Below are 26,624 nucleotides of genomic sequence, written 5' to 3'. Positions count from 1 at the left end.
GAGCTGGGGGTGAGTGGGTCTTTAAGGGCCAGCTCTGGCTGTGAGAGCACCTGGATGTCTCTAAAGGTAAGAGCACAGGGTGGGAGTCAGTTATGGGACCAGGGGAGTCCTGGCTGATTTTGTGTGTGTGACAGATGTGCAGGGAAACAATTTTGAAAGCCAAACCTGAAACAAAACTGGTGAAATGTGGAAGGGCACCAAGAATGGCTTCCACAGGCACATCCACAGCAGGGCAAACACCAAGGAAAACATGGAGCAGCTGCTCAATGGGGTAGGTGACCTAGGCTCAAAGGACATTGAAAAAGCAGAGATGACTCAAAGCTTTCTTTGACTTACTCTTCAATGGCAAGGTCTGCTCTCAGGCCTCCTAGGGTCTTTGTGCTACAGTGACCAAGTAGGAGTCTTGGGGAGAAAATTGCTACCCATAGCAGAGGAAGATTGAGTTATAGAACATTTAAGCACACTGGTTGAATACAAGTCCCTGGGTCCAGATGAGATGCATCTGAGGGTAGTAAGGACAAGCTGGCTTACATCACTGCAGAGCTACTCTTGTCTTTGAGAGGTGCCTTCCAGCCTGTATGATCCTATAATTCTTTGAAGCTACAATTTTGTGGTAATGATTTGCAGAATGCAGCCAGATCTCCATGTTTTCTAATGAACTAAAGAACTCTATCAGACAGGTCTCCAAAGATATTGGGATTTAGAGAATTGAAGACAGATGGAAATCTAGCTAATCTTTCCTTGAAGACAATAGCTGAAATCAATTATGTATAAGAGCAAATCTCCAGGTAGCTTAAGGTTGACTTTGAATGCAACGTGCTGTGGAATATTATTTGTGCTGCCTAAATTAGAATTTTAAATGTCCTTGATAAAGCATCTTAGCCATCAGGTTTTAAAATAAATGCACCCAGTATGACTGACTGCTAAAATTCTATGGACAGCTAAAGATGTTATAAAAATAAAGCTGTCTTTCCAGTTACGCATTAGCATCATGAAATTAAAAAGGGGACAGTCCTACGTATGACAGGTCCATCCAGAAAGAAAATATTTAGTAACTGCCATTCTTGGAAAACTCACAGTATCATCGAACAATATAGGTTGGAAGGGACCTCTGGAGGTTATCCAGTCCCACCACTTGCTCAAACCATGGCTCACTTCAAGATCAGATTAAGTTGCTCAGGGTGTTCTCCAGGGGAGTTTTGAAAACCTCTATGGATGAAGAATCCAGAATCTCTCTGGGCAGCTGCTCGCACAGTGTTTTGTTTTGTTTTTTTTACACGTTTTATCAGAATTCCACTTGCTGCACTTTTTGACCATTGCCCCTAGTTTTTTTCACTGTGCATCCCTTAAAAAGAATATGGCTCTGTCTTCTCTACAGTGCCCTCTAGATAACAGAAGAAACTATCCTTTCTGAATAACCTCCTGGAGGATTTGTTGCTATAGCATACAGAAGTGTCTCATGGGGACTCATGATGTTCAGACTTTCATAACAAGGGTTCTGACACCCATCCATCAGTAATTTCGAAAAAATTTTAAGAAATTCTTCCTCTTAGATGAATATTTTGGGAAGAAAGATATGAGATTAAGGGAAGCTGCGGTAAAGAGTTACAGCATGGCTGCGTCATGTTCAATTCTTTTTTTTTTTTTTTTTCAAATGATTTACATTAGGGATTTGGTAAAGCAGAAACAGTTGTGGACTCTTCAGTTCCCTTGAGTCCTTGAACACAATCTCTGTCTCATCCTATTCTGTCGCTCCAAATGTTCTTACTTTCAAATGGGACATCACAACTGGAGAAATAAAGGAAGCCAAATGTCTTTTTCTCTCATCAAGCATTGTGCCTTAGTATGGAGGCAAAATATTCTATCAGTAAGTGCTAAATTTTCCTGATAAGTAAATTAGCTTTCCAAACCTTTCTGACTGCCTGCATAGATAAAATCTGTTTGTCTTTGTATGGATAATTATTCCTGTTTGCCTATCTTCCTGTGACGTTCTTCTTTAAGTCACGATTCAGGGATGTTTTGAAAGGCTTTTTTGGTTGTATATATGTTAATTTTTCTAAAAACCTTTCTGATCAGGAAACTCCTAGCATAGAAAACTGGCTCTGATCTTTTACGTGTTATTGTTTCACAGCAGGGTATGAAGATAGCGTAAGGGATGAGAGCTTTCCAGGGCCCACAACAGAGCACAAGGACCCTAAATTAGTGGCCTGCTTTTTCCATTAGTGTTGCCCTCTGCTGAAATGGCACTGGAAGGACTAGATTTTAACTCCTTGTTTCTGGGACGTGATTTATGGACAGTCAGATTACTTCAGGAGGATGAAGTAACCGGTGAGACACATTGGCAGGAATATAGACATACCCCAAGCTTTCTCAGAAGTCGTGACATCGGTCCTTCAGCTCAGATGTTTAAAGCCGTACTGCAGTTTTGAAGAACATTACAAATGTTCTTCAAGAGAACATTTGCCTTGCAAATGATGAACATTATGACGGAATGTGCATTTCAAGCTGATGCCCAGGGAAGGGGTGTTTGGGAACAGCTATTCCTTCATCATTCTCCGCACAGATGGGCACAGCCTAGTTCCTTTGCCTGAGTCTGTCTGATTAGCACTTTCTTCTCCGCTTGTGGCTGGGTGAACTCTTTTGGAGTCGGCTGGAGCCGTGACAGCACTGACTGTGCTGTTCAGTGTGAAACAGGGCAACACACACTAATGACTGATTTCTTTTTTTTTTTTTTCCTTTGTTTACTGCAAACAAAGATCCCAAAGGGTCCAAAACATTCTCTCTCTTTGGACCAAGCTTCTTCCTCCCGTTTCTGTGCTTGTTTCTCTTGCTGGCGCTCGAGTGTCAGCCCATCTGCTCCTTCCCCTTTGCTTGGAGAGCCTGGTGCTTGTGCAGGTGCTTCCTAAGCTTCGCTGCTGCCCAAAGAATTTCCTGCTGTCACCAGCGCTGCTTTTTTTTTTTTTTTTTTTTTTTTTTTTCATTTTGCAGTTCCCCATTTCTTTCTCAGCCAAAGCGGTGGGTTTGTAACAGAAGAAAGACGTAGCCAGGGTTTGTGCATTGATTTTCCCAGGTCACGAGGGCCACGTGCCGAGAGATCTCCTACAAACAAACACACTGCTGGCGGGGAAGGAGGTGGAGGGGGGACACAAGCTATGGAGTGGCTCCAGAACAGTCTGAGGAAACAGGTTGCTTTGTTCTTCTGTATCACCTTCACCTTTTTTTCATATGGCTCTTTAGACATGTCAGAAAATTATGTCCTAGACAAATTTAAAAAAAAAAAAAACACCCAAACACATTTAAGAGCATAGCGTTTAAATCACTGATCTGCAGAGCAGGGAACCCACATTTAATGAATCATGATTCAACATGAAGAAAATATTTTTTTTTTACTCCAGACATGTTTAATTTGTACAAAATGGAATAGCTGCAGTGGAAGAGTTTGCAGTGAGGGATCATACCATCATTTCTGGTGAGGTTGCTGTACTTTTCTTTAGTGCAAAACGTTTTTCAAGGTTTAGCTTCAGTGCAGAGGAAAAGTAAATGAAGTCACCTCACCGACATCCATGAAATCGAGTGCTTGTTTTCTGGCCAGTACCCATTATTATGCTGCTCACACACTCTGAAGGGAAATACCCAGCAGGCTTCCATCCCACTGAGGCAGCCAGGGAAACAAAAATGATACAGAAGTATGCTCCGCAAGCACAGGAGTGTCTAAATGGCAAAAATTCTCCTAAAAGGACTATAGGGGGTAGATCTGCCACTTGGAAAGGGTCCAAGTGATGGTTCAAAGGTCAAAAAACAAGAAACTGGAAAAACAAGATATTTCCTGCTTACTAGCTATGTAAAATATGCTTTTGTATACACACATATAAATATTTGTCCAGGAGTTGATGCTGCAGCTTCCAAGTTTATTGGTTATTCTTACAGTCCTTAACTTCTTTTTCCATGCTGTATGACGTACTTTGCTTGTCATCACTCCTTTTTCATATTATTCCCGCAGCTCCTTTTGTATTTAACCCCGTGCTAATGGGCAGTGGCGACAGAAAATTCGGGGTGAAAGCCCACAGCATTCATTCTGCTTTATGGAAATGCCAGTGCTGGATTTTCTGGCGTCTTTCATTCAAACAAAAGGAACAGTAAGAATGAAGCATGATACAGGCCAGCATGTCCTACAGCTGGGATAAGAGATTGCAAGATTTTGATTGAATACTTATTTTTGCTTCTTTGCTTCTTCACATGTTGCTCTTCAAAATGGTATAGTGTGACCTAGGAGCTTTTCCCCACCTGTACCCTGACTTAGCATATCACATAGAATACCTGTCATTTACTTGAGTACCTGTCTTGACTTTACCTGTTGCAAATGGGAAGACTCCTCCTGCAGTTTGGTGATCCAGTGTTTGCCAAATGCTTGATATATCATCCTAGTTCATGCCTGCAATACCTGATTTTCCATGTTAATTATTTCTCCAAGCACTCGTTAGCACCTGATGTCAGACTATATCAGGTGTAATCACTAAGAGATGCCCAGGCAAACACAGTTACTGGATGAAAAAATACTATTTCTTTCTTAATTATTGTAACTAATGGTATAACTTGAGTTACTCCAGATACACAGTTCTGGAGCATCCCCTCTGCCTGCACTTTGGGAACTTACCCACACCACTTCCATAGCTTAGAGTTATTCCTAGTCTAATGGTCACAAGTCAAGGACTAGTTATTTTGCTTCAGTGCCTTATTACTTAAAGGCAATGTGTATTCTTAAATATAATTTCCTCCTTCACTTTCCTTCTATAAAACTTCCAACATCGTAATTTTTCCACTCACACACTCTGCTAAAAATACGAAGTAACTCCCCTGCACCGAGATCAGGTTCCCCTTTGCTGCGGGTGGCAGGAAAGAGAGGAGAAGGAAGGCGAAGAGGGGCCACGCTCCCAGGCTCCAGTTCCCTGCGCCCCTCTCCCACCAGCCTGCACTTGAACTGCTGTGGTGAGGGAGCGAGGGTCTCCTCTGAGCTTGCCTTTGTAATTCACAGGGAACTGTAGGAAATGAAACGCCTGAAGATTATAAATAAAATCTGGCAGATTACATTCTTCACTTCTCAAATAAAACGGTGAGTAAATTTAGACTGGGCAGAAGCTGGAATTGCGAAAAACCTGAAAATCAGAATAGCGCTTCTAAGGTGCTTGAGCCACCCTAATATTTGCCTAAATTAAGATGCTGTGCCTCCCCATACTGAGCTATTTTAAACCAAAGTTCTTGGCTCTGCTAAAAGCCCTTTACGCTCTCTGTTGTTGAAGCACAATGCATCAGAATTATTTCTAGCTAATCCAATTGAAAGGAAAACTATCGAGTATGATAGCTCTCTTTGAACAATAAGCATTACGCAACTTCTTCAGGTTTCAGTTCAAGTTTCACTACATTTGAGATTGGAAACACAGTCGCGTCAGCTGCATATCACATCAAGGCCAATATGACAAAAATAAACACCAGCAGTATAAAACGGGCAGAGAGGTGAACAAGTTGTCCTTGCTTTATTCTCATAACTTCTTACTCCAGAGCACTCGAGAGTTTGCATTTAAAAGTAGACAGAGCAGGTTATGAGCAGATGTATATGTGTGCATGCACGTACATGCTGAAAAAAATGAATTATTATGAATGAGAGTTCAGCTTTTGTCAGATACAATGACCAGAACACATGCAGCAGGAAAAAAAAATAAGTTAGCAGAAGGGGGGATTATATTTATTTCTATATAGGAATGAAAGTGTGACATAACTGAGTTCTTAAGTGGTCCACGAAACAGGCAAAGGCAAGAAATATTACCTTAGTATCAGTGGCTGCCACAGGTCTGTCCGCAGACACGCAGAGCGCCTTGTACTGCTCCTGTACGTGATGCTTTCAGTTGCCACGAGTAGTTGGATATTAACAGATCTAGAAAGGACTGTGGCATCCAACTGGATTCAAAACGAAGTGATGTACATAATGTTTTCATATTAAACATTTTCCTCCTTGAATTCCAGTCCAGAGAGAGCTGGTTTTGCAGTGCTGCTAGAACAAGTATGAATGTATGAAGCGTTTTGAAGCACCCTGCTGAACATCAGCAGGCTCGCATGAGTTTATGTAGAAGGGCAGATGCCTTTTAGACCTGATGATTTCTCCAAATTTGCCACAGCTGTTACACCAGGCATTGCTAATCAGAGCATTTACTGAGCGTTCAAGACGAGCACAGGAATACGTAGCTCATTCTCACCACAAAAGTGTAAAATATATGTGTAAATAGCACTATTCACACACTTTGTCGATGTGGAAATACAAAAAGGAGATATAGGGGATTCTCTTGCTCGCAACTTTTTGTTCACTTTTGTTATCTCCCTCCCTCCACCAGTAACAAATGACCTTATTGTTTCTTGCTTTGCTGACACTTCTGCCCCTTTGCTTCCGAGATGCCAGAAGCACTGGTGTTTCGCACAGATTAAAACCATTATATTAAACTCAGAACCACTGATCCACTTTCAGCTTGAAATTTGCTGCCTTTAAGATCTCAGGAAGCCGATATATCTAAAACTTTGCCTTCTTTTTTTCTTTTTTTCCCCCCAGCTATATTAGTTGGTTAGCTAAAAATCTTTACAGGTCTTCCCAAGCCTTTCCAGCAAGTTTGAGACACTTTATTCGAAAGACATTGGAAAAAAAATTGCTGTCTTTGCTACTGAGTTGAAGTAGTGGGAAAAGAGGCAAGAAATCTTATTCCTTAGAAATAAGAAAACACTGCAAGAGGTTTCTCAGTGTGTTCTTGATATAAGGTTATGCAGTAAATAACCTCAAATTATTTGAATCATATCTATCCTACTTTGCATTTTACTATTTTTTTCAAAACAGAATTATTTAGCACTTCCTACGGTGTGTTTGGTTTCATACGCAACGGCCAGCACCGGCTGCGCTGCTGGAGCGGATTGCATCCAGAGGCTGGCCGCTGGAAAGCAAGAGCTGGCCAGCTGGGATGCTTGGCTCGTGGATGGCAGTTGCCTAAGAGGCATATGGCTCGTTAATACCATAATTCAGCTAATCTCTGCATCCCGGACACGCTGTAATATACAGGTCAATGGGTAGGACAGCACTGGAGCAAAGGATGGCAGGGACACCTGCCTGTGAGCCTCACGTGCACTGTCTCTACAGCCCGCGGTCCAAAACGTGTCGTGATGTGATCTCCCGCGGGCAAACAGGAGACTGATCAAAATTGCTTGGGTTTAATTGTCTGAGTTGCGTCTGTGTTACAAACAGGTACCTCTCTTACTGTTCTGGCAGCTGCTGTTAAGGACCGCGTCAAATAAGCAATAAAAATGAGGAAGATGTTGAAGGAACTAAAGGACTAATGTTTCAGCATAGGGAAGGAACAATTTTGAGGCGGAATACAGCCCAGATTTTAATAGGTCTGTAACTTCTGATTTCAGTACTTTTGCAAGTGTCTGAAACAGGCACAAAAATCCTTCAAGCTGGAGCCTAAACCCACCTGTGACACAGGCAAACACAACTACATGTGTAATATAAAGGCATTTGCATTAAAACCAAATTAAAGATTATTACAGGAATGGAAGACAAACAAATAAGTAACAGCAACATATTTTAGTTATTTTATCTTTCAAACAGACAACATGATGTAGTTGTACCAGGGACTGAAAGGACATAAATCTACTATGGAGTCCTAAATCAGATGCACTGAGATAACAGGAACATCCTACTCCAGTTTCCTGACAAACGGCTAACACAAACACAAATAAATAATACAGAAGCTAACAGAGAACGTGCAACAAAATTCTACTGAAAGTTATTTTCTAGAAGAACAACTATTTCTTTCCAAAGATTTATGTGTCATGTTGGTAGCTGGATGTCTCGGTGGTTTAGAGGAGCATCGAGCTGGAACACTTAGAAAATTCCCAGAACACAGCAGACCTTCAAGAGGGCACCTGCTGTCTCCTCAGTATGTTCTGCAGCATTCTCCCTGAGCTCACTGCGAGCAGGCAGATGTCTGAGTTGGCAGGTTCTTGTCTGGATTCGATATGGCATAAATCACATCATGGTGAAAAACCCATGGAGTTTTCTAGACCTGGTATTCCTGACTCTTGGCTACCCAGTAGTCCAGGAAACGGCCAGCTGAGGAACAGCTGTGCAGGTGATGAAGAAATCGATGGTATGTGGTAAAATACTGTATGCAAGTATGCAAGCCAGAACCTCTCTGTATCATAGTTTCAGGTAAGTTTGGCCCAAGTACTGGAGCCCTTATGAAAATGAGTTTCATTTTTCCACTGTCTCACCTATTGCATCTTGCACCAAGTGAGAAATCTAAGCTCTCTCTCATCTGAATGCGTATTTCCTCCCCCCAATACATGAGAATCAGACACTTAGTTTCCAGGGCTAAATGCTAGGATTGTTTTTACAACAAGCACACTGGGTGGGGGAGGTATGACAGACATAGTTTCACTTTTCTTTCTGAAAATATGTACACAGGAAGTATTAGTCTCAGTTTAATTCAGGACAATAAGGGTAAGAGGAAATAGCAATGGATTGCTTCTATTCAAGGAAAGGAAATGAAGGGTGAGGCTTTCTAGAAGCAGTAGAATAATTTTTGATATTAAAAGTACTTGGTATCTAGACAGAGGTATGCAGTGTTTTAATATGCAGGTTTGCCAGTCTCAGAACTAGAGTGAACTTGCTGTTAGAAATCAGTTAAAGCCAAATTTATAGTCAGCTAAGGCAAAGAGAGGATATGGATTCAGTTGATTAACTTAGTACACTAAAGCAAATCTCAACAAAAAGCCTACAAAAGAAACAAACACGAGCTTGTCCCAGCTGCCTCCTCTGTTTGAAGAGATAGGTCCTCTTTGTGCTGCTGCTGCAGATCTAAGGAAAAGAAAACAAAAAGGATGTTCACAGCACAGAGCTGAGTTAGGATTCTTTTAAATATCAGGGGTTTGTCGCCAAGGATGAAGTTTGCAGTCCAAGTGCAGTGCTAAGCTAGAAGTTTCTTTGTAAGAGCTCCCCACCAGATTCCCTTTGTCATGATTTTATAAACAGGATATCTGCATGCAAAACCCTGGGAACACTCCTTTCTGCCTTAGTACCTGAGCCTCCTTGACTCTCCACATCCATTTACTGTCTCTGGCCTTATTTTGGACATTGTATAGGGCTCTTCTAGACCACGGTGTTCCTAGAGGTCTACTTTTTTACAGCACTTCATACAACAGTATCCAGATCCATTTCTAAGTCTCCCTGACATTGCAATAATGCAAGTAATAAATACCACTACTAATAGGTTGCATCTGGCGTCCTTTCTGCTTGTGTTTGTAAGCCATCTATGCCATCTAGTGGGTAGTTTTCTATTTGCAAGTTTTCTTCAAACATCTGGGTGTTAACAAGCCAAAGTCTAAATTTTGACTCAGCGGGAACATAATTCAAGCCTGGAGAGAAGCTCAGGGGTGCTATGACCACCCAGTGAGCCCCAAGCACACTTCATCCAAGCCACCCCTCTGCTGCCCCGACGTAGCCCTCTCCTTTGGTAGGCTGATGTAAGGGGAGCTGCGGGGACAAAAAATGTCACTTGCACAACTCTGACACTTTTAGGCTCAGGACATTATTCTCCAGAGGCTGAGAAGCCAGCTATCAGTCTCGTAACAGCAAACAGCCATCGTGAAAGGGGGTGCCAGGGAACCTGCATGCCTCGTCTCCCTATTTATTATGGACGTATGGAAATGTAATGTGTGTACACGCTACGCAAAGGAAGCCTTTTCTTAACAGAGACACAGAATCACAGAATCACAGAATATTTTGGTTGGATGGGACCTTTGAGATCATCGAGTCCAACCAACAAAATAAAAATAATAATTAAAAAAAAAATAAAATCCCAGAACACCAAACACCAAAACCAAACCAAAACAAACGCCCACAACCACACCCCACCCCACAAACAGACAGAAACCAACAATGTCGGGCACTAGAGCATGTCCTGAAGTGCCACGTCTACACGTACACGCCCTGAAATGCCATGTCTACACTACACGCTCTTAATAGCGATACCACTACTGACCAAACTGTTCCCATGTCAGAGAGTGGGGATCCATCCACAGAGAAAACAGATCTAGAAGATAATCATCAAATAATTTATATACATCTGCTTAAGGCTCTTTCTGAAGGGGCAGCTGATTTCAACGGAGATGTTATTTATTGCAGAGAAGCAAGTAATTTGGGGAAGAGTGTAAGAATTCATTGGCTTGAAGTATTTTAGCTACTTAAATTTCAGGGAGAGGCAATGATAGTTAGCATTCCAATTGGGAAGCTCTGTCTTGATTAGGGATGACACAGATAAGAAGTGAATCAAGGCTGTTACATTGCCATGCGTACAGGAGGGAACAGAAGGCTTGGGAAGGAAAGACACAAGGAAACATTTCCGAATGAGGATGGTAGCAGCTGAGTTGCTTAGGAGTTACTCCAGGAAAGGATTAGACTGGTGCTGAGAATACGCCAGTGATGAGGTTAATTTAAGTACCGACATAGATGGAAAGGAAGGGGTGGCTACTCCCCTGCTTACATACTGCAAGCGCTATGCGGTAATAGTGGAGAACTGGTATGCTCATCCCTTAGGTGAAAGAAAAAGACATTAATGGTTTCCAAAAGCCTTTTCGTCCACATTTCCTCAGCTGAGGAACGTACCCACATCACAAAACTTTGAGGGAAGCTTTGAGGGTTTAAAATCTGGGAGAAGAGAAAAATCTTATTAAGAGTTCACAATATTGTATTTTTTAAAGTCCTGTAAAGTGCTTTTTCCTCCAGTTTGTTAATATTGTCACCATGTTCACAGCTGTGATTTTGCATGGGACAACTGTATTTTCCTTCGGCATACGAACAAAAGCTTTACCATTCACTGGCAGAACAAGGAAACCCTATTTTAATCCACCACACAAGTGGTATCTAGTAACAAACAAATGCCTTAACAGGCCTGGAAGCCTGTTCTATCATCTACTACCGGGAAGGAGTCTGGAGTTATCAGCAGCATCTAAAATGCCACTGTTTTCATCATAGGTTCATAGGTTGGTGCTGGGATATAATTTGGGTGTAAGAATAAATGTTGTCGCATCACATGATGAGTAAGAGTTTCCAGTGACCAGCAGGAACACGGAGTACTCACTTTCTCTGTAAGGGTGTTATTAAAAACTGAACATGTGCTACAGAACTGGATATATACCTCCTTCTTGGTACCACAGGAAGCACTACTGCTACACACCCCGAGGCAGGCAAGCAGGAGTCGCACCTCTGCTGCCACAACCAGGGAGAGCAAATCAGGGTTTTCATAGCAGAAGTTATCATCGCAGTATTACAGAGGTATTAACATAAAACATATTTTCGGGTTCTTGAATTAGGGCGGAAAGGGCAGTTAAGAGATAGGATGTAGCCAACTGTATGGATTATGCATAAAAAAAATGTAACTAGAGAACAACTTTTATACATCTAGCTATCCTGCAACTTTCCAAATTGTGAGGAAGTTTTCATATTCAGATGTCCGAGTACCTTGTGTGTACCTATGCATGTAACAGCATACAGATTAAGAAATTTAGCCACAATTGAAAACAGTCATCTTTACTGTAAATTCACTGTTAATCATAAATTAATCTAATCCTCTTTATATAATAAAGAAAAATATGGATTGGAAAGGAAACTATTAAAACCTTGTTTGGGAGTGATGCTTGCTAACTAGGAAAGTTTTATCTTGGATGTAATCTGCATTCTCTGCAGATAACCTACTGGCCCAAGGTAAATACATTGAAAGATGGAAATTGGGTTTGCACGCAAAATGGAAGATTAAAAAGAAACTTCCTCAAAATTTGGAATCAAAAGTTCCAGTAGCTGGAGAAATGTCCTTTAGATCTATTGCCATTTGACTTACAATCTCATTATTCAAGGAAGAATATTAATGAAAGCAATTGCAAATTTGTAATAGATTTCACATCAGAACACTGATATTTAGAAACTTCATTCATACCATCAGTGATTCACAGAGTGATTGTGTGATCGATGAGAACTGATTAACGCCTAATTTTGAATAGCAGGTGCTCACAGACAATTGTACGCAATTTGTAGATAGAAACTGCTTCCTCAATACGCAGTTAAGTAATAAATTAAAGAATTCTGTATATTGTGTATGGGTGATATATAATAGACGATAGAAGTGGAATCTGTTGAACTGATGACTTCTACATTATTTATTTGGTTGTAATGACACTGAGGATGGATTGAACTTCTTTTACTTACGATGAAAGGGTACACTTAGAATCATCAGGGTGATCCAGGCAGAGTAAGAACATTACAGACCTGTGAAGATATAATTTTATTTAGCATCTTTCAAGCAGAAAACTGAGGAAAACACGAAAAATCAAAACAAACTCAACAGTACTATCAGGTCTACAGCTTCCCTTCAATTATATTTATCTTACAATCTACTGTGAATAACTAGAGCTGTGAATACTACTGGGAATAACTAGGAATTATCCAGCTATTCAATAGTGTTTTTAACTGTTGTTTAGAATTTCAGTCCAAATCAAGATTTTACAGTGGAGTGGAATACATGAGGCTATCTTCTGTGTCTGACATTGGGTAAGTACAATGTTCCACTTAATAATACAATCATACAATACAGTGTAGTCTTTTGCTCAATTCATGGCTGAAAAATGCTAAGGCTGAAAAACGTGACATTGCCCTCCAACATATCAGTCTCCTACTGAAGACACAATATTAATGGCACTTAAGTATCAGAAGGTAAGAAATCATTTAAAATAGATGAGGTGCTTCTGCAAATACACCACATTAATGAAGGATTTTCACTTACTTGTAATTGTCAGTGCAGGTGACATCATAACCAAGGGTTTTCAGCCTGTTTTCTAATATCTTTACAGTATGAATTCCACAGGAATCTCTGTCAGAAAGGATTTTAGTATTATTCCAAGTCTGTTATTATCTAATTTCCTTTCACTGAACTTGATGGAATTAGTAAAGTAAATCCCTGTTACTTTGGCTCTTCTATATTCCTTAACACCTATGGAAAACTGGCATATGTTGCTATTTATAATGCTTCATTTTCTTACAGTCGTTTAGTATTTTATACTCAGTTTGCAGAGATTGGAAGATTTGCTTCAGCCAGTGCTAGACAAACAGAAAAAGAGCCAAATAAGTTTGTAAAATAATAAGTGTTTCATTTGTAATATTCTTTGGCAGCTATTTAGGTGATGCTAAAGTTGATGCTAGCTGTCTTTACAGAATAAGTTGGTTATAATAAATTAGAATTATTCTTGTTGTTAGAAGCTTGTCCTCTCTCTTGAATACAGAACAATAGGAAAACACAAGGAGGGAGGAAAAAACAGAAACAGTCCTAGACACAGCTTATGTGTCTAGCACTGATTTTTTAATTTGTGGTCCAATTAGCAAAAGAAAGTTTAGCATAGTACAGAACCTACTAAGACCTCTAAAACTTGCACCAACGTCAAGTATTAAGGCCACTGCTACTTACCCATTGGTCAGTAAATACTCCTGACTCTAAAGAAATCATACGGGGACCAACAAAATCATTGTAAAAAGCAATTAATAAAAATACACAAATATTCTCGTGCACCGAGACAAGCACAAACTGAAAGATAAATTAACATCCAGTGCTTTTCTTAATTTTTCATTATAATAAGGGTGACCTTTGCAAAGGTGACCTGTATGGGTTTTTCTTTTTTTCAAAAGGGTTTTTTTTTAAAAAAAAAAAATCAAAAATTCTTTGATTTAAAGAGAAAGGCTGAGGAACGCTCATCTGAACTATCCTTCATAGACTCCACAGCACTATGGTAAAATATGTGGTCTGGACTGGCCATGCCAAAATGGAACAAAAGAGAAGCAAAAGGAGATAGGAAAAAGAAGAGCTGAGATGTGAAAGGGAAATGACACAAAATGAATGGATGCAACGAAAAAGCGCCACGCAGCAAGAACAGAAACCTCATGCTCCTCAGAATGCAGATGACATCAGGGATCCAGTCACGTTACGTTAAACTGCAGTGACCCTGCAGATGGATGGTGTAACACTGACTTTCTCTGCTCCTCTACCCCCGACTCATTTATGTACATTTGTAGGGACCTCCCAAAAAGCTATAACGATCAGACTATTTAAACTATATCCTTTTATCTGTCTCACACCAGGCCTAATTTGTGGCCTAATGATTTCACTGTTTTTAATTCAGAATCCATTTTCCATTATGTTTCTGTTGAAAATTTTCAAGTGGTCTTTGGCTATCGACCAACAGGCCATTCTGTTTGGACTAATCTGTTTTGGTTTTTTTTCTTTTTAATTAACAGCAAATTTAGACCTTTTTAAAGTCGACTTTTTATTATTAGATTTAAATATTCAGAGAAGATGAGCCCCCTGGTGGTATTTCTCTGCTTCTACTAATTTTCAAACAGTTAAGGTAGGTGAAAATGAAAAGAATGCATATGGCAAGGTGAAAGAATTATTTAATGTCAGCATTGAATCTAAAATTCAGATAGACGCTTTTCTTAGTAAAACTGTATGTGCTATATCTTCACTCAAGATCTGAGATCCACACACGCATCTCTCTAACTAAGAGTGGACTCCAGAACTAATATTAGAATGTATTTATATTTTGTCCAATTCCGGTATTTCTATACTCTTTGGGAACGGCAGGGTGTTCCTTCTGTGCTAGTGAGAGCATCCAAAATATTTGTATTTTAATTGCTATGCAAATATAATCAAACTGAAAGCTAAGGTGAAATCTTAAAGACAGGTCCAAAAAGGAGAAACTAAATTTTTTTGAAGACATAGGTTACCTATCTGGTCCTTCGATATCATCCACAACCCAGATGACAATTTGTGAGATTTTGTCTTTCTGAAGATTAGGTATTTCATAATCTGCAAAAAAACTGATCCAAGAGACAACTTTTTAGAACTATAAAGAACATGAAAAAAATAACCTTTTTCCCCTTTGCATTAATCAAGTCTCTGATACTTCTGTAGGATATGGGGCTGCTCGATTTTACATTTCTATCTTCTGATTACAATCAGACTCAATACAGAGAAGAAAAAATCTGATTCACATTCTGAATGTCCTCAAAGGTCAAAGGCATTTAATCAGAAGCTTTGTTTTCATATTCTTCATCTTAGAGGGGCTCAGCTGAAAAAAAGTTACAACTTAGAGGTGAACCAAAACGAAGTGAACTTTAAAAAATGCAGAAACAAACTAAAAAGCACTTGATACTTAGTAAAAAAGAAAGAGGTCATTCTTGTAGTTATTGCTTTTAGATACAATACAACTTTACTTTAAATAAAAAAATAACAGCCTCAAGACAAATATATTTTTAGGTACAAAATCACAGCAACAGTAACATGAAGTATTTGTCTATGATACATAAGACCATAAATAAAGGAGAAACTTCTAGACATGTCCATCCCTCCCCAAGGGAATCTTCCACTTTATTGATTTGTGTAAATTGACTTTGATAGCTATTTAAATAACAATTAAAACAAAAAAATAAAATGGCAACTAAATCATAGAATGGTTTGGGTTGGAAGGGACCTTAAAGATCTGAGTTCCAAACCCCTTGCCATGGCCAGGGACACCTCCCACTAGACCAGGTTGCCCGAAGCCCCATCCAGCCTGGCCTTGAACACCTCCAGGGATGGGTCATTCACAGCTTCTCTGGGCAACCTGTTCCAGTGTCTCACCACTTTCACAGGAAAGAATGTCTTCCTGATATCTAATCTAAACATGTCAAATCCAATGATTATTTTAATGTTTGCAAATTGATTTTTTTGTGAGGTGCAGGCGTTTCAAAGCCACAGATTTCTTACCCTTCCAGCAAGATGCACTGTCACAATTTCCAACTTTTTAGTTGCTCTTTTTCCTTTTTACCCCTTTCAGAAAGCTCGTTAAGTGCTGGGTCTCCATCCAATGCTTGGTCCAAGCCTGAGCCTAGGTGTCTGCTCCAATTTGCTTTTCACGGGTCTTAAATGTCTCCACCTGGGCTGCAGTGTCTCTTAGCCACTTTAAATGCTCTGAGGCACCCACCCCAGACTAAAAGGGACTGTTCATTGTCACCTCCTGTATGAGGCCAGTGGTGGCAGTGTGACCACCGCTCTGTTCTCCTAGTGCCTGCCAGCAAACTACTGGTGCTGTGGCTTGGAGGCTCTTTTGGCAGCCAGTCAAGACCTGTTCATGAAGTTAGCAAGTTAATTTAACCTTCTGTAGAAGTGTAACCTGAGGAGGCGGATACCAACAGTTGTCCTCTCTGGTCAACTCCAGTTAGCGGTGGCTAACCAGAGACCGGTAGCAGCAACAGCAGGCAACAGCTGTTTGTCCAAGGTGTCCAATCCTATCTTAAACACATAGTGAAAATATAACCAAAGCTAAAGATTCCAGTTATTTTTAATTCATGCATATATTATTGCCAGCAAAAATGCAACTTTCTCCAAAATATAAAGAAATCTTTAACTAGAGGAGTCAGAAACTATGGAAAAACAGTGTACAATTGGCTTCAGTAAACCAATTTTTGAAACACCTAATATTATTAAAAAAGTCTGCCAACTAAAGTCATACCGTGTGCATGAGCAAAGTTACTTTGCAGTGAAGTGAGAAATAAACCTTAACTGAAATAGTAACAGGTGACTTAATGATGATTTAAGTGCACAAACTGTAACGCAGGATAAGCTTTGGAAGTGGCTTTGAAATGCCTGAAAACAGAGCAGAGAGATGTTTAGGAAGACAGGCAGATCTTTCAAATTACTTTCTGCTATTAATTATTCAACTCCAAGCCTCTTTCAAACAAGATCTCTTAAATGAATTCAGTTATAAATGGGCCAGAAGATACACAGCAAGGAAAACAGATGGAGTAACCGGTCTTGTTTTTTTTTTCATGGCAGGCTGTGTTCCAGTGGTGGAAATCTCACTGGTCACGATACCACCAGGCAGGTAACCCAGGGAACTGGTGTAAAGAATTAATTTATGTGTAATGGGTTTCTGAAATAAGGAATGTGTAGATTAACATAAATAAGGAATCTGTTTCTAAAATAAGGACTCTATACTGGATTCTGAGGATTGACCTGCTGCCAGGTATTATCATCTGCAGAAGACTTGATCCCAGCTGACCACCCGACCAACCCAAGGAGACCATATTAATCTTCTTGATTAACTGAAAGCTGTGTAGAGAGGTGGACTTTTTGAGGAATGGAAGTGAGTAGGTAGTAGGTGTTTTGGAACAGATGGCTCTTGTTTCTCTTCTATCCGGAGATAAAATACTTTTCAATGTTTATTTTTAGCCCTCAGTGAACACACAGGAGTAGAATCTGTTCTATGGGCCTTTTAAAGATTTTTTTTTTAATCTGCCTTGGACAGACCAGTAGCTGAGTGAGAAAAGATGTATTTTTCATAAAAGGCAGGCAGTCACTACAGCCACATATTCAGTAAAAGTTCTTAAGGGTGTATTTTTACAATACATTTTCATTATAAGCTTAGATGAACTTCTGCCTAGTGGTACACCTATAAATCAGGGAAAACACATCTGTCCTTAATATATGAGGGAATAAGGAGAAGAGGAAGCCAATCCTTGCTATTATCCTTCTCAATGATCTTTTTTTGCTTCCTTAATCTACAATGGATCTCACGGTACCTCCTCTCTTGGTCATGGAGAAATAGCAGGACCAAGCACCTTCACTGTAGAACTTAAAAATTTTGCTCTTAGTCCTGACGGAGGCTAAACTCCCTGTAAGGATGTCCTCTCCTTGGAGATGTCCCTGAACAGAAATTTTGTAACAAGTCAGCTTTTTCAAGACACACATTTTGCCACAGCGTGTTGGCTGACTTGACGGCTGCTTTCAAAGAGCATTTATCCCGCTTGCCACAGCAGTCTGTAAAATGCAGGAGTCAAAAGGATTGTTTCCATCCATTTCATGTTCATTCCTACAGCCACGGACAATTAACAGTTGTCTCCACAACTCAGCAGACTTTGATGCAACAGCCTCTTTCAGCTACACTTCCCCTGCGTTGTGCAGCAGAAGACACAAACAACTGGTTGACCCTTTTTTTTGTAGGCATCAGACCTTGTACACAGAAATAAGTACGTTTTCTTACCCTGGCTCTGGATAAGCCCCTCCGACAGAAGAACCATTCAACAAGACATGTATCACCCCAGAGCTCTGCCGTGCGTACTGAAATACATAACAATTTTGTATTTTTTTTCAGAACTCATATCTTACAGATTTGTCATATGACTCGGTATTATGCAAGCGACAATGACCAAGGAAAGAATTTTACCAAGAATATCAGAATCCTGAAAATAATACCAAGCTAGCACTGCCGCAGGTCACTGCAGTAGAGAGGACAAGAACTAAATAGCCAATGCATTAATTCAGTGCATCTTTTCAAACAATTTTCTCACACCTGTAAATAGTTTTTTCAGCATAGGAAGAAAGCATTTTGGCACTCTGTGTTGGGTTTGATCTGTGAATAAAGATCATATGTCAAATGTCACTTAGGACCTGTATTCACTAGACAACTAGTGTGCTTATTGTGCTTAGTATATGCTTAATATGTATTAACAAAGCTAACACAGAATTTTAACACGTTATCTAGCTGAGGGGAAAGTTAGGTTCCTCTTGGTAAAACACTGTACCTGGTCTAAACAAGTGTATTTGTATCAGAGGAAGTAATTTAGCACAGTTACAGGCTTAAATTTGTTTTGATCCAGCGATGCTTTCCTGACCCTCCCAGGACACACTCACCAACCTACGAAGGCAACACTAATGCACTACTTACAGTGATTGAGGCCATCCTCCAGAAAGATTCCACCGCGTTGTTTTCACACTCCTCCGTGGTAGGGCAAGATTCGTAGTCCAGTTCTGTAGGAAGGCACGTGATTTGTGCTATTAGAGGGATGGTAACGGTCATAAAAAGTGACCATAGAAAGCAATTAAATATATTTGAGCATTACTCATTGAACGCAGAAGATGGTCTGACATAACGCTGAAAGTTGGGGTTTTTTTCTATCATTTCCCATGCCTTGCAGTTTACACAAACAGTGACATTCTGTGGATTCCATAATTTGGCTGAAATGGCTCTAACTCTATACCTAGGATGCAGAGAGCTCCACATTCAGGGGACTGAGCAGGAGGTTTATCTCCTGTGCAGCACTGTTTAGATTTTTCACTGTGTGCTCCCTTGGCTGCAATGTTAAATATTCACACAAAACAGCAGGGAATGAGACAGTGGAGCTACCCCTGCTTTTTCGTGGGGTAAGAGCAAAATTAGCTCCTCCAGAACACAGCAGTCAGTCTCAGTTATGGTTTTACAGACAGGTGTTGAATACAGCATCCATCATCTTACCAGCGCTGTCTGCCTGCCCACACCAGTTCAGAAAATCTCCAAAGAAGCCAAACAGAGTATCACCCAGAGACATGTAGCGACGGCCTCTGCCAGCAAAGGTATTGACTAGCAGCTGATTATTTTCCCAGAAGAGAGACTACATAGGAGAAGGAAAAAAAAAATAGAGAAGAAATGAACCATCACTTGGGTGTGGACACAATAAGATTATGGCGTGTCAAAAACAGTTTAAAACATGTTTTGGTATTTCTTTCAAAATAAAGCTAGTAACCAGAAATGTTAGCTATCTCTTTAGAGGAAGAAAATTGTTCGGGTTTTTTTTTTACAGTGGTGTAAATTCTGATCACTAGAGATTTGAGGGGCATTCATACCATGATGGGAATAGAGATAGACCTATATTAAATACAGTCAGGCCTAGCTTTGCCTTCCTCAGCATACAGATTTAGGGAAAGGGAGAAAAAAAGGGAAGACATATATTTATAAGCCAGATATAGCTTATCAGAATTCTCTCACGCTGCTATGTTGGCTTATGGTGTGAAAAAATCATACGTCTAGCTGTTATTTCTGTGTTTGCAAAACTCTCTCATGAATTAAGCTATGTTGACAGGAGTATTTATTGGTTTAGTCTGTATCATTCAGAGATAAGGAATAATTGTGCTAGAGGAAAAAATGCTTTAAAGCACAATTTTTTAGAGAAAGCCAAAACACACATTCTGATGGGATAGGATGGCATGAAGAGCCGTGGGTTTTGCACTTTCACAGTTGTCTGCAATTGCCAGCACATCAAACCCTTACTGTTTCCCACCATATAACGGCGTCTTATCTCATTTCTGCTTTTGCTTGTTTAACATGTTGATGTTTGTTTAACATGTCATTGCCCTGAGACTTGGCTGTGAGGAGAGGAAGCAAAAGACGATAGCAGGCAGAATCTTTGCCAGCAGAGCACCTAACGTGAGGAAAAGTAGAAGTGGAAGTTCAGGGACTACGACAGCGCTCACGGCACAAAAGGAAAAATGGAGGATCTTTGGTATGAAAACAGAGAAGCTGCCGAGAAGTTACTGCGGAAAATAAATGCAGCCAAACACATTGAAAAATGCCATCTGTAAACTACAGACAGACCCAAAATAACGAATCGTGAGTCATCCACAGAACGACTCTTGGTCAATCTGGAACTGTGTCATGGAAAATCTGCTGGATGTCACAGGACTGTTAACGTAACATTAATAACCATTACCTTGTTAGGTGGAATTGTGTGCAATGACAGGTTAATGAATAATTCATAGTCCTTAGGTAGAATGTTGCAAGGATCCTTGTTAATAAATGCATTTTTAAATGCTTCCCACATCCCTGAACAGTTCTTCTCACTGTAATAATTGAAACAAACAAACAGCAGAATTGTTTTTTCAAAGCAAGCAAGAAAGTAACTTGTTTCCAGCTTCTTCAAATTCCCTAATTGAAACCCCAAGTTTCAAGATAGAAAACTGAAGTCAGGGTGGTAGAAAACTTGCAACCTAGGAAGAACACATAGATCTTGTCTTTTCCTGACTCCTGACAGGAGCAGATTAGGAAGGAAAGCAAGGAAAATATTAAGATTTACAGTGTGGAATTAGAAATACATAGTAATTCAACAAAAATCTTAGAAGCTACAGTATATACAGCGAGCTTGCTGTCCAGCGTTGTAGAAATACTAAAGAAAACACTGTTCTTTGAAATCTTCCAGATTCAAAAAGCCATTTCAATTAAAGTGTAGCTAAATGTGCAAAGCTACTGAAATATAAAACTACTCTTAAAATGTCAGATTGGAGTGCAGGAGGAGTTACTAAACAGTTTCAATGATAGAATAAAGATTTTGACAAAGAGATGCCTTCTGTCTATAAAGGCCCCAGGATTATGCAGCTTTACCTTGCTGGAATGAGCACCGTGACTGTGGGACACGCGCTGTCACTGTGCAGTAGCTACGAGAATACTGTTAGGATTCAACATTAAAACTGCTTGTGAAGGGAGGCCTGAAATAAGATGCTGGGCTGTGCACTTCAGAGGTCCCCTTCTGCCAGCTCTGCCTTGGGGACAATAATCTCCTGTGGAAGGACAGGCCATCCAGGGACAGGAGTGTCTTATCTCTCTGGATTTGGAGGATCTCATCTGTCACAGCTCTGAGCCTGCCTGGAGTAATTAAAAAGGGAATTGCTACTTTCACCACTTTCCCCACAGTACATTCCCCACATCCGCTGTGACAATGTCTATGCTGGGAACACTCTGCAGAACAGAATAATGTATTTTATGTGCATACAGCATTCCTAACGCGCACAGCTGCAATTGCAAAGCCGTAGCTTGAACAACAGCAGTCCTGATAAGTAAACCAAACTGTGCCATTAGAGTGTTTTGCTCATTTAATGTCATCCATAGACAGCGGGGTTTCTGCTGGCGCTTCTCCTCATGAGATTCTTTAAGGAGCTGTTTTGTGATGTTGAATGCCGCAGACACTTTAAAGTTGAAGGACCCCTTGTGATGAGCTATGCAGCTCCCATGCAGGAAACAGACCACAGATTCTCTTACAGCAATCTCTGGTCACGCTTCCCACAGCTATATAGAAAAATCCAGTATTTCGTAAGCAAATACGGGATCTTGATCTGAAAATCTTTAGTCATACAATATGACCCTTGATCAGTAGTTCCAATGTTTAAATAGCCTTCCTTGATAAAGGGATTCACACCCTTTTTCTGATGTCAAGCGGTTAAACTTTAGCTTCTGACAACTGTATATACTTATCTCTTTTTCTGCTAAAGAGCTGTCTACTGTAAGCACCCATTTATTCATGCTAGTACTTGTAAATTATGATCAACTGAACTCTTTCACATCTTTCTTGACAGTTGAATCCAGCAGTAATTTTCAGATTAATTCACATATTGCATTTTTTTTCTTCGTGTCTTCTCATCCAGGTTTGAAGAGCTTGTAAATCAAAAGGATTATTCTGCTCTGTTACTCCAAATTTCTCAGCTGGCAAAAATACTTTTTGAAACTACAGGGTGGGGAAGGACTGTAGTTCAGGACAATTCCTTCCAACCTTAATAGACACTAATAAGTCATATTAGATTTATTTCACACTAGTCATTTAAAAAAGAAATACGTTCTCAAAACTTCCATTATATACTACAAGTAAAGAAATATGGGGAAATGCACTACAGCAACATTTGTGTTACACAGCATACTCCTATTAGAAAATTTCAAATATAATTTTAATTCAAATTTCACACTTCTACATGACCATTACATTTTGTAAAAATGCATATTTTAGCTGCTATTTTGCATGTTCTGTTTTAATGTAAGGGAAAGTTTTTCTTCTGTTTATATAAACATCTTTATGTTTTAACTGTGTTGCAGTGTAAAGACACACTTTGCTAGCTTCTTTTCTGTTTGCAAAGTATTTTTAAAAAATTATTCTATTTGCACATAAATTCAGAAGCAAAACCTATCCAGGTGGCCATGCCTCTGTAAAAGCTAGCCTGGGGGCAATTAAGAAACAGAGAATGAACAGAAAGGGTTATAAATAATTAGAATATCTGCTTTGCACCTGTGCAATATGAAATTCCCATTTTGTTTAGATTATGCTATTTTCTTATAGACCTAAGGGAAAGAGAAAAAATACATAATATGAAATTAATCGTGCAGCGCTTCTTTTTATAATGCCATTTTGGACCTTAACTCAGGAAAGCAGTCCTAATGTGCAGCCTGGCTTCATGCTGTTCTGACCAAGAATACTTTGATGTATGTTCAGACTTCTCAATTTTAAAATTATACTGTGAAAATGTCACAGGAATTAACTAGACCACAAAACTGTCATAAACATGAGACATATTGAAATACTTTCAGGAATTCTGTATTTACACTTCTAAAAGTCCCAATCAGTTAACGATAAAGTTAACATTCCCATAGTAACAATCCTTTATGTTGCTCATTTTAGTGTATTCTGTATTACTAGTCATGTCCTGCTTCAGATGTAAACGGAGAGCTGTTAACTCCAATAGGAACTCTACCTTATCTAGAGCCTACTGCAAGACCAGATTTCATATACCAACACAACTGTTAACTGACTTAAGTTTTTGCAGTTTATACTATATATTATCTTGTAGATGTCTAGAAATCTACAGTTAAAGTTTACTGGCACCTTCCACTGTGATGTGTTTATAAATTTGCCGAACTTGAATTGTTCAGCTGAAATTTTAGCACTGTGTTATTGGCATTAGGATGATTTTTTCTTTCATGAACCAAAATGCTTCTGATAAGTTAAGAATGTTATAAGGAAGAAACATGTTCTTTTGCCTTTGTTAAAAGCCACAAACCTCTATCTTCCTGCTTTGCAGCAGGAACTGAAAAGGGGAGGTTGGGGGAAGGAGGTGATATTTGCTGATATTATGCAACACAACCTAAACCTGTTTTAAGACCACAATTCAGTGTTGCAGAAACCCAGCCAGGCCCTCTCTGCCAATACCACTTCAAACTAGCGAGAAGAATTTCAGTGGCAGAATAAAGGACTGAACTCCAGGAAACTGTCCTTCTTAGTTTTGTGGGTCTTTTTTTTCCCTTTTTACGGAAGCCCAAACAACGTAAGGACGACAGAAAAAAGCGGTAATTTTAGCAAAGCATGTGACTTCTCTCCAGTTCTGTGTAATTAACACTGCCAGTGAAAGCTCATGGGTGATCATACTTCAGCAGTCGATTACTACTTGATTTTTCAGGTGGATGAGCTAAACAGTCTCTTTCAGTACCACAGGATAGCTATAAAGTGTGGCCTTTTCCCTCTTACGTGACCCGACATACAAGGCCCGCAAAGTAAAGCTGGTCTTCCCAGGAGCACTGTCAGATTTGGTACTTCGGAAATACCACCTCCACCATTTCTGTGCGGTGTTCTCCTTAGAGAACACTGTGGCACCAGGGGGAGAGAAATGTGAAATAAAAAGCTGAATTTTTTGTTTCCATACAGCCACAAGCACGTTGGCTTCAATAGGATCACGACTTTCCCAGCTAGGAACAAAACATCAAGCTTCTGATTAATAACCCTTTTGTTACAGAACATAAAAAAACTAATCCATAAACAAATAAACAAGCAAAAACTTACCCAACAGCAGGATTAACAATTCTAATATAGTCATAGCATCTTCCAATGGCAATACTTTCCAGGTTTCGTGTTGTACCTTCACCTTTCCATTTCCTTCCCTGCACTTCTGAGAAGCTGTTCATAAACAGAACGGAGACAAGTAAGAGAGACAAAAGAAGGCTCTTCATCATGAATTCTTGACAAGCCAAGTTCTTAAAAAAAAAAAAAAAAAAGAAAAAAGAAAAAAAAAAGAGAGTTAAATGATACAAATTAAATGAAAACCTGGAGGCTTAACATGTAATAATTTCAATACTGGCTATAGTACGCAAAAGATGAAGTTAGACGGAATTCTGAACCTTGCTGAGGACTTTAATCTGTTTCCTGAATGATTGCAGCACAGGGATACATCACTTCCTCATGGCTCACTGTTCCCCACTTCAGTAAAACGAGACTTTTAAGGCCATGATATTGCCACCTGGTGATAACTGGGAAGAATTACAACATACTTCAGCAAAGGGAGGGAAAAAACCCCTTACCACTTCAGTATTTACGATGCCTTAGGTTCGCTTAATACTCATTGCCGTGCCACATCTTCCTAAAACATCACACGATGTGATGTTAAACACACACATCTTCCTTAAACAATCACAAGAGCTTGCAAACAACGTGCTTTAAACCAGTTTCTTTTCGTTTTAGAAGGGTTATACTTTTCACACATATTTCTTTAATGGCTGAAAAAAATGCTGAAATACAAAACAAGAACAAAAAAAAATTGAAATATGCAGGTAAAGCAATGATGGCATAAATGCCCAAATTCTTAGGTGATCTGGTATCACTCTTAGGGGTAACACTAGTCAGCTCTTTTTCCTCCTCTCCGCTGGATACTGACAGACCTTTTGGTGTGATGATATGTGTTTTAAAGTCTTCTTCATGAGCAGAACCGCCTTGTAGGGCAGGAATCATTCATAACGAGAACCAAAAGGATTAAGAAATAATTCCAGCACGCTGAAGAAATCTCTTCAACTTCTGTTTGCTTTTATTCTCCCTCCAGCTTTTTTTCCCTAAGTACTTCGTTAGAGCATCAAATGGCATCAGTTAATCTAATCTTCAGTGTAAATATTCTGGGGTACACACTGCTGCAAATACAGCCACACCACTTTTCTTCCTTTTAAAAAAAGAAAATAAATTTTTCAACCTTAATTTGTTTAAGGACTCACATTTCTGAGGAACGTGCTGGTTCTTTTTCTCTCTCTATTAAACAGTCTCCATGTCTCAGTGAATATATACATCTTTATTCATAGAATCATAGAATGTTTAGAGTTGGAAGGGACCTTAAAGATCATCGAGTTGCAACCCCCCTGCCATGGGCAGGGACACCTCCCACTACACCAGGTTGCTCAAAGCCCCATCCAGCCTGGCCTTGAACACCTCCAGGGATGGGGCAGCCACAGCTTCTCTGGGCAACCTGTTCCAGTGTCTCACCACCCTCACAGGAAGGAATTTCTTTCTGGTATCTAATCTAAATCTCCCCTCTTTTAGTTTAAAACCACCACCCCTTGTCCTATCACTACACCCCCTCATAAAGAGTCCCTCCCCATCTCTCCTGTAGGCTCCCTTCAGTTACTGGAAGGCTGCTATAAGGTCTCTCTGGAACCTTCTCCTCTCCAGGCTGAACAACCCCAACTCTCCCAGCCTGTCTCCAGAGCAGACGTGCTCCAGCCCTCTGATCATTCTTCGTGGCTTATTTCTATGTACTTATTTATATAGTGTCATGCTTACATTAAAGCACTGGTACTCAGCTGATGGATTTTGCTGAAGGCAAAACCTTGCTAACCATCAAGTAAATTACTGATGATGGATTTATCCTGCAAATGTGATAGAAGGATAACCAGTTCGTTTGTTACCTGCAGCAGAGTCTTCAGGAAAGCCAGATTTACCCAGAAATGGATATGCAAAGTTGTTCTTGTTATGGTGGAGACACAGTAAATGCTGTACTTCACTTCAGTTACTTCTCTCATGCTTTTTCTCCCTATTTCTCTTCCCAGCTTCTCTGAAACATAGCCATGCTGGTAGGACACCTGCATGTCAATCAAATGGTTTCAAGTCACTGCTTTGGGTTCAGGAT

General features: G+C 39.8%; 1 protein-coding gene across 1 annotated transcript; it reads right to left on the bottom strand.

Annotated features, from left to right (window-relative positions):
* Nucleotides 1–8,778: 8,778 nt before the first annotated feature.
* Nucleotides 8,779–24,690, bottom strand: BST1 (bone marrow stromal cell antigen 1). Its single transcript, XM_074147958.1, has 9 exons — nucleotides 24,521–24,690; nucleotides 20,639–20,768; nucleotides 19,408–19,543; nucleotides 18,841–18,923; nucleotides 18,157–18,233; nucleotides 14,861–14,953; nucleotides 12,870–12,956; nucleotides 12,296–12,355; nucleotides 8,779–8,893 (listed from the first exon to the last, which is right to left on the bottom strand). Exons 1-9 carry the CDS (start codon nucleotides 24,688–24,690, stop codon nucleotides 8,779–8,781), a joined length of 951 nt encoding a protein of 316 aa, XP_074004059.1.
* Nucleotides 24,691–26,624: the final 1,934 nt, after the last annotated feature.

The sequence above is a fragment of the Numenius arquata genome, chromosome 5 (genome assembly GCF_964106895.1).
Source record: "Numenius arquata chromosome 5, bNumArq3.hap1.1, whole genome shotgun sequence".
Lineage (NCBI taxonomy): Eukaryota > Metazoa > Chordata > Aves > Charadriiformes > Scolopacidae > Numenius > Numenius arquata.
Note: the sequence above shows the minus strand (reverse complement) of the source record. Positions and strands in the feature narration are given on the sequence as shown.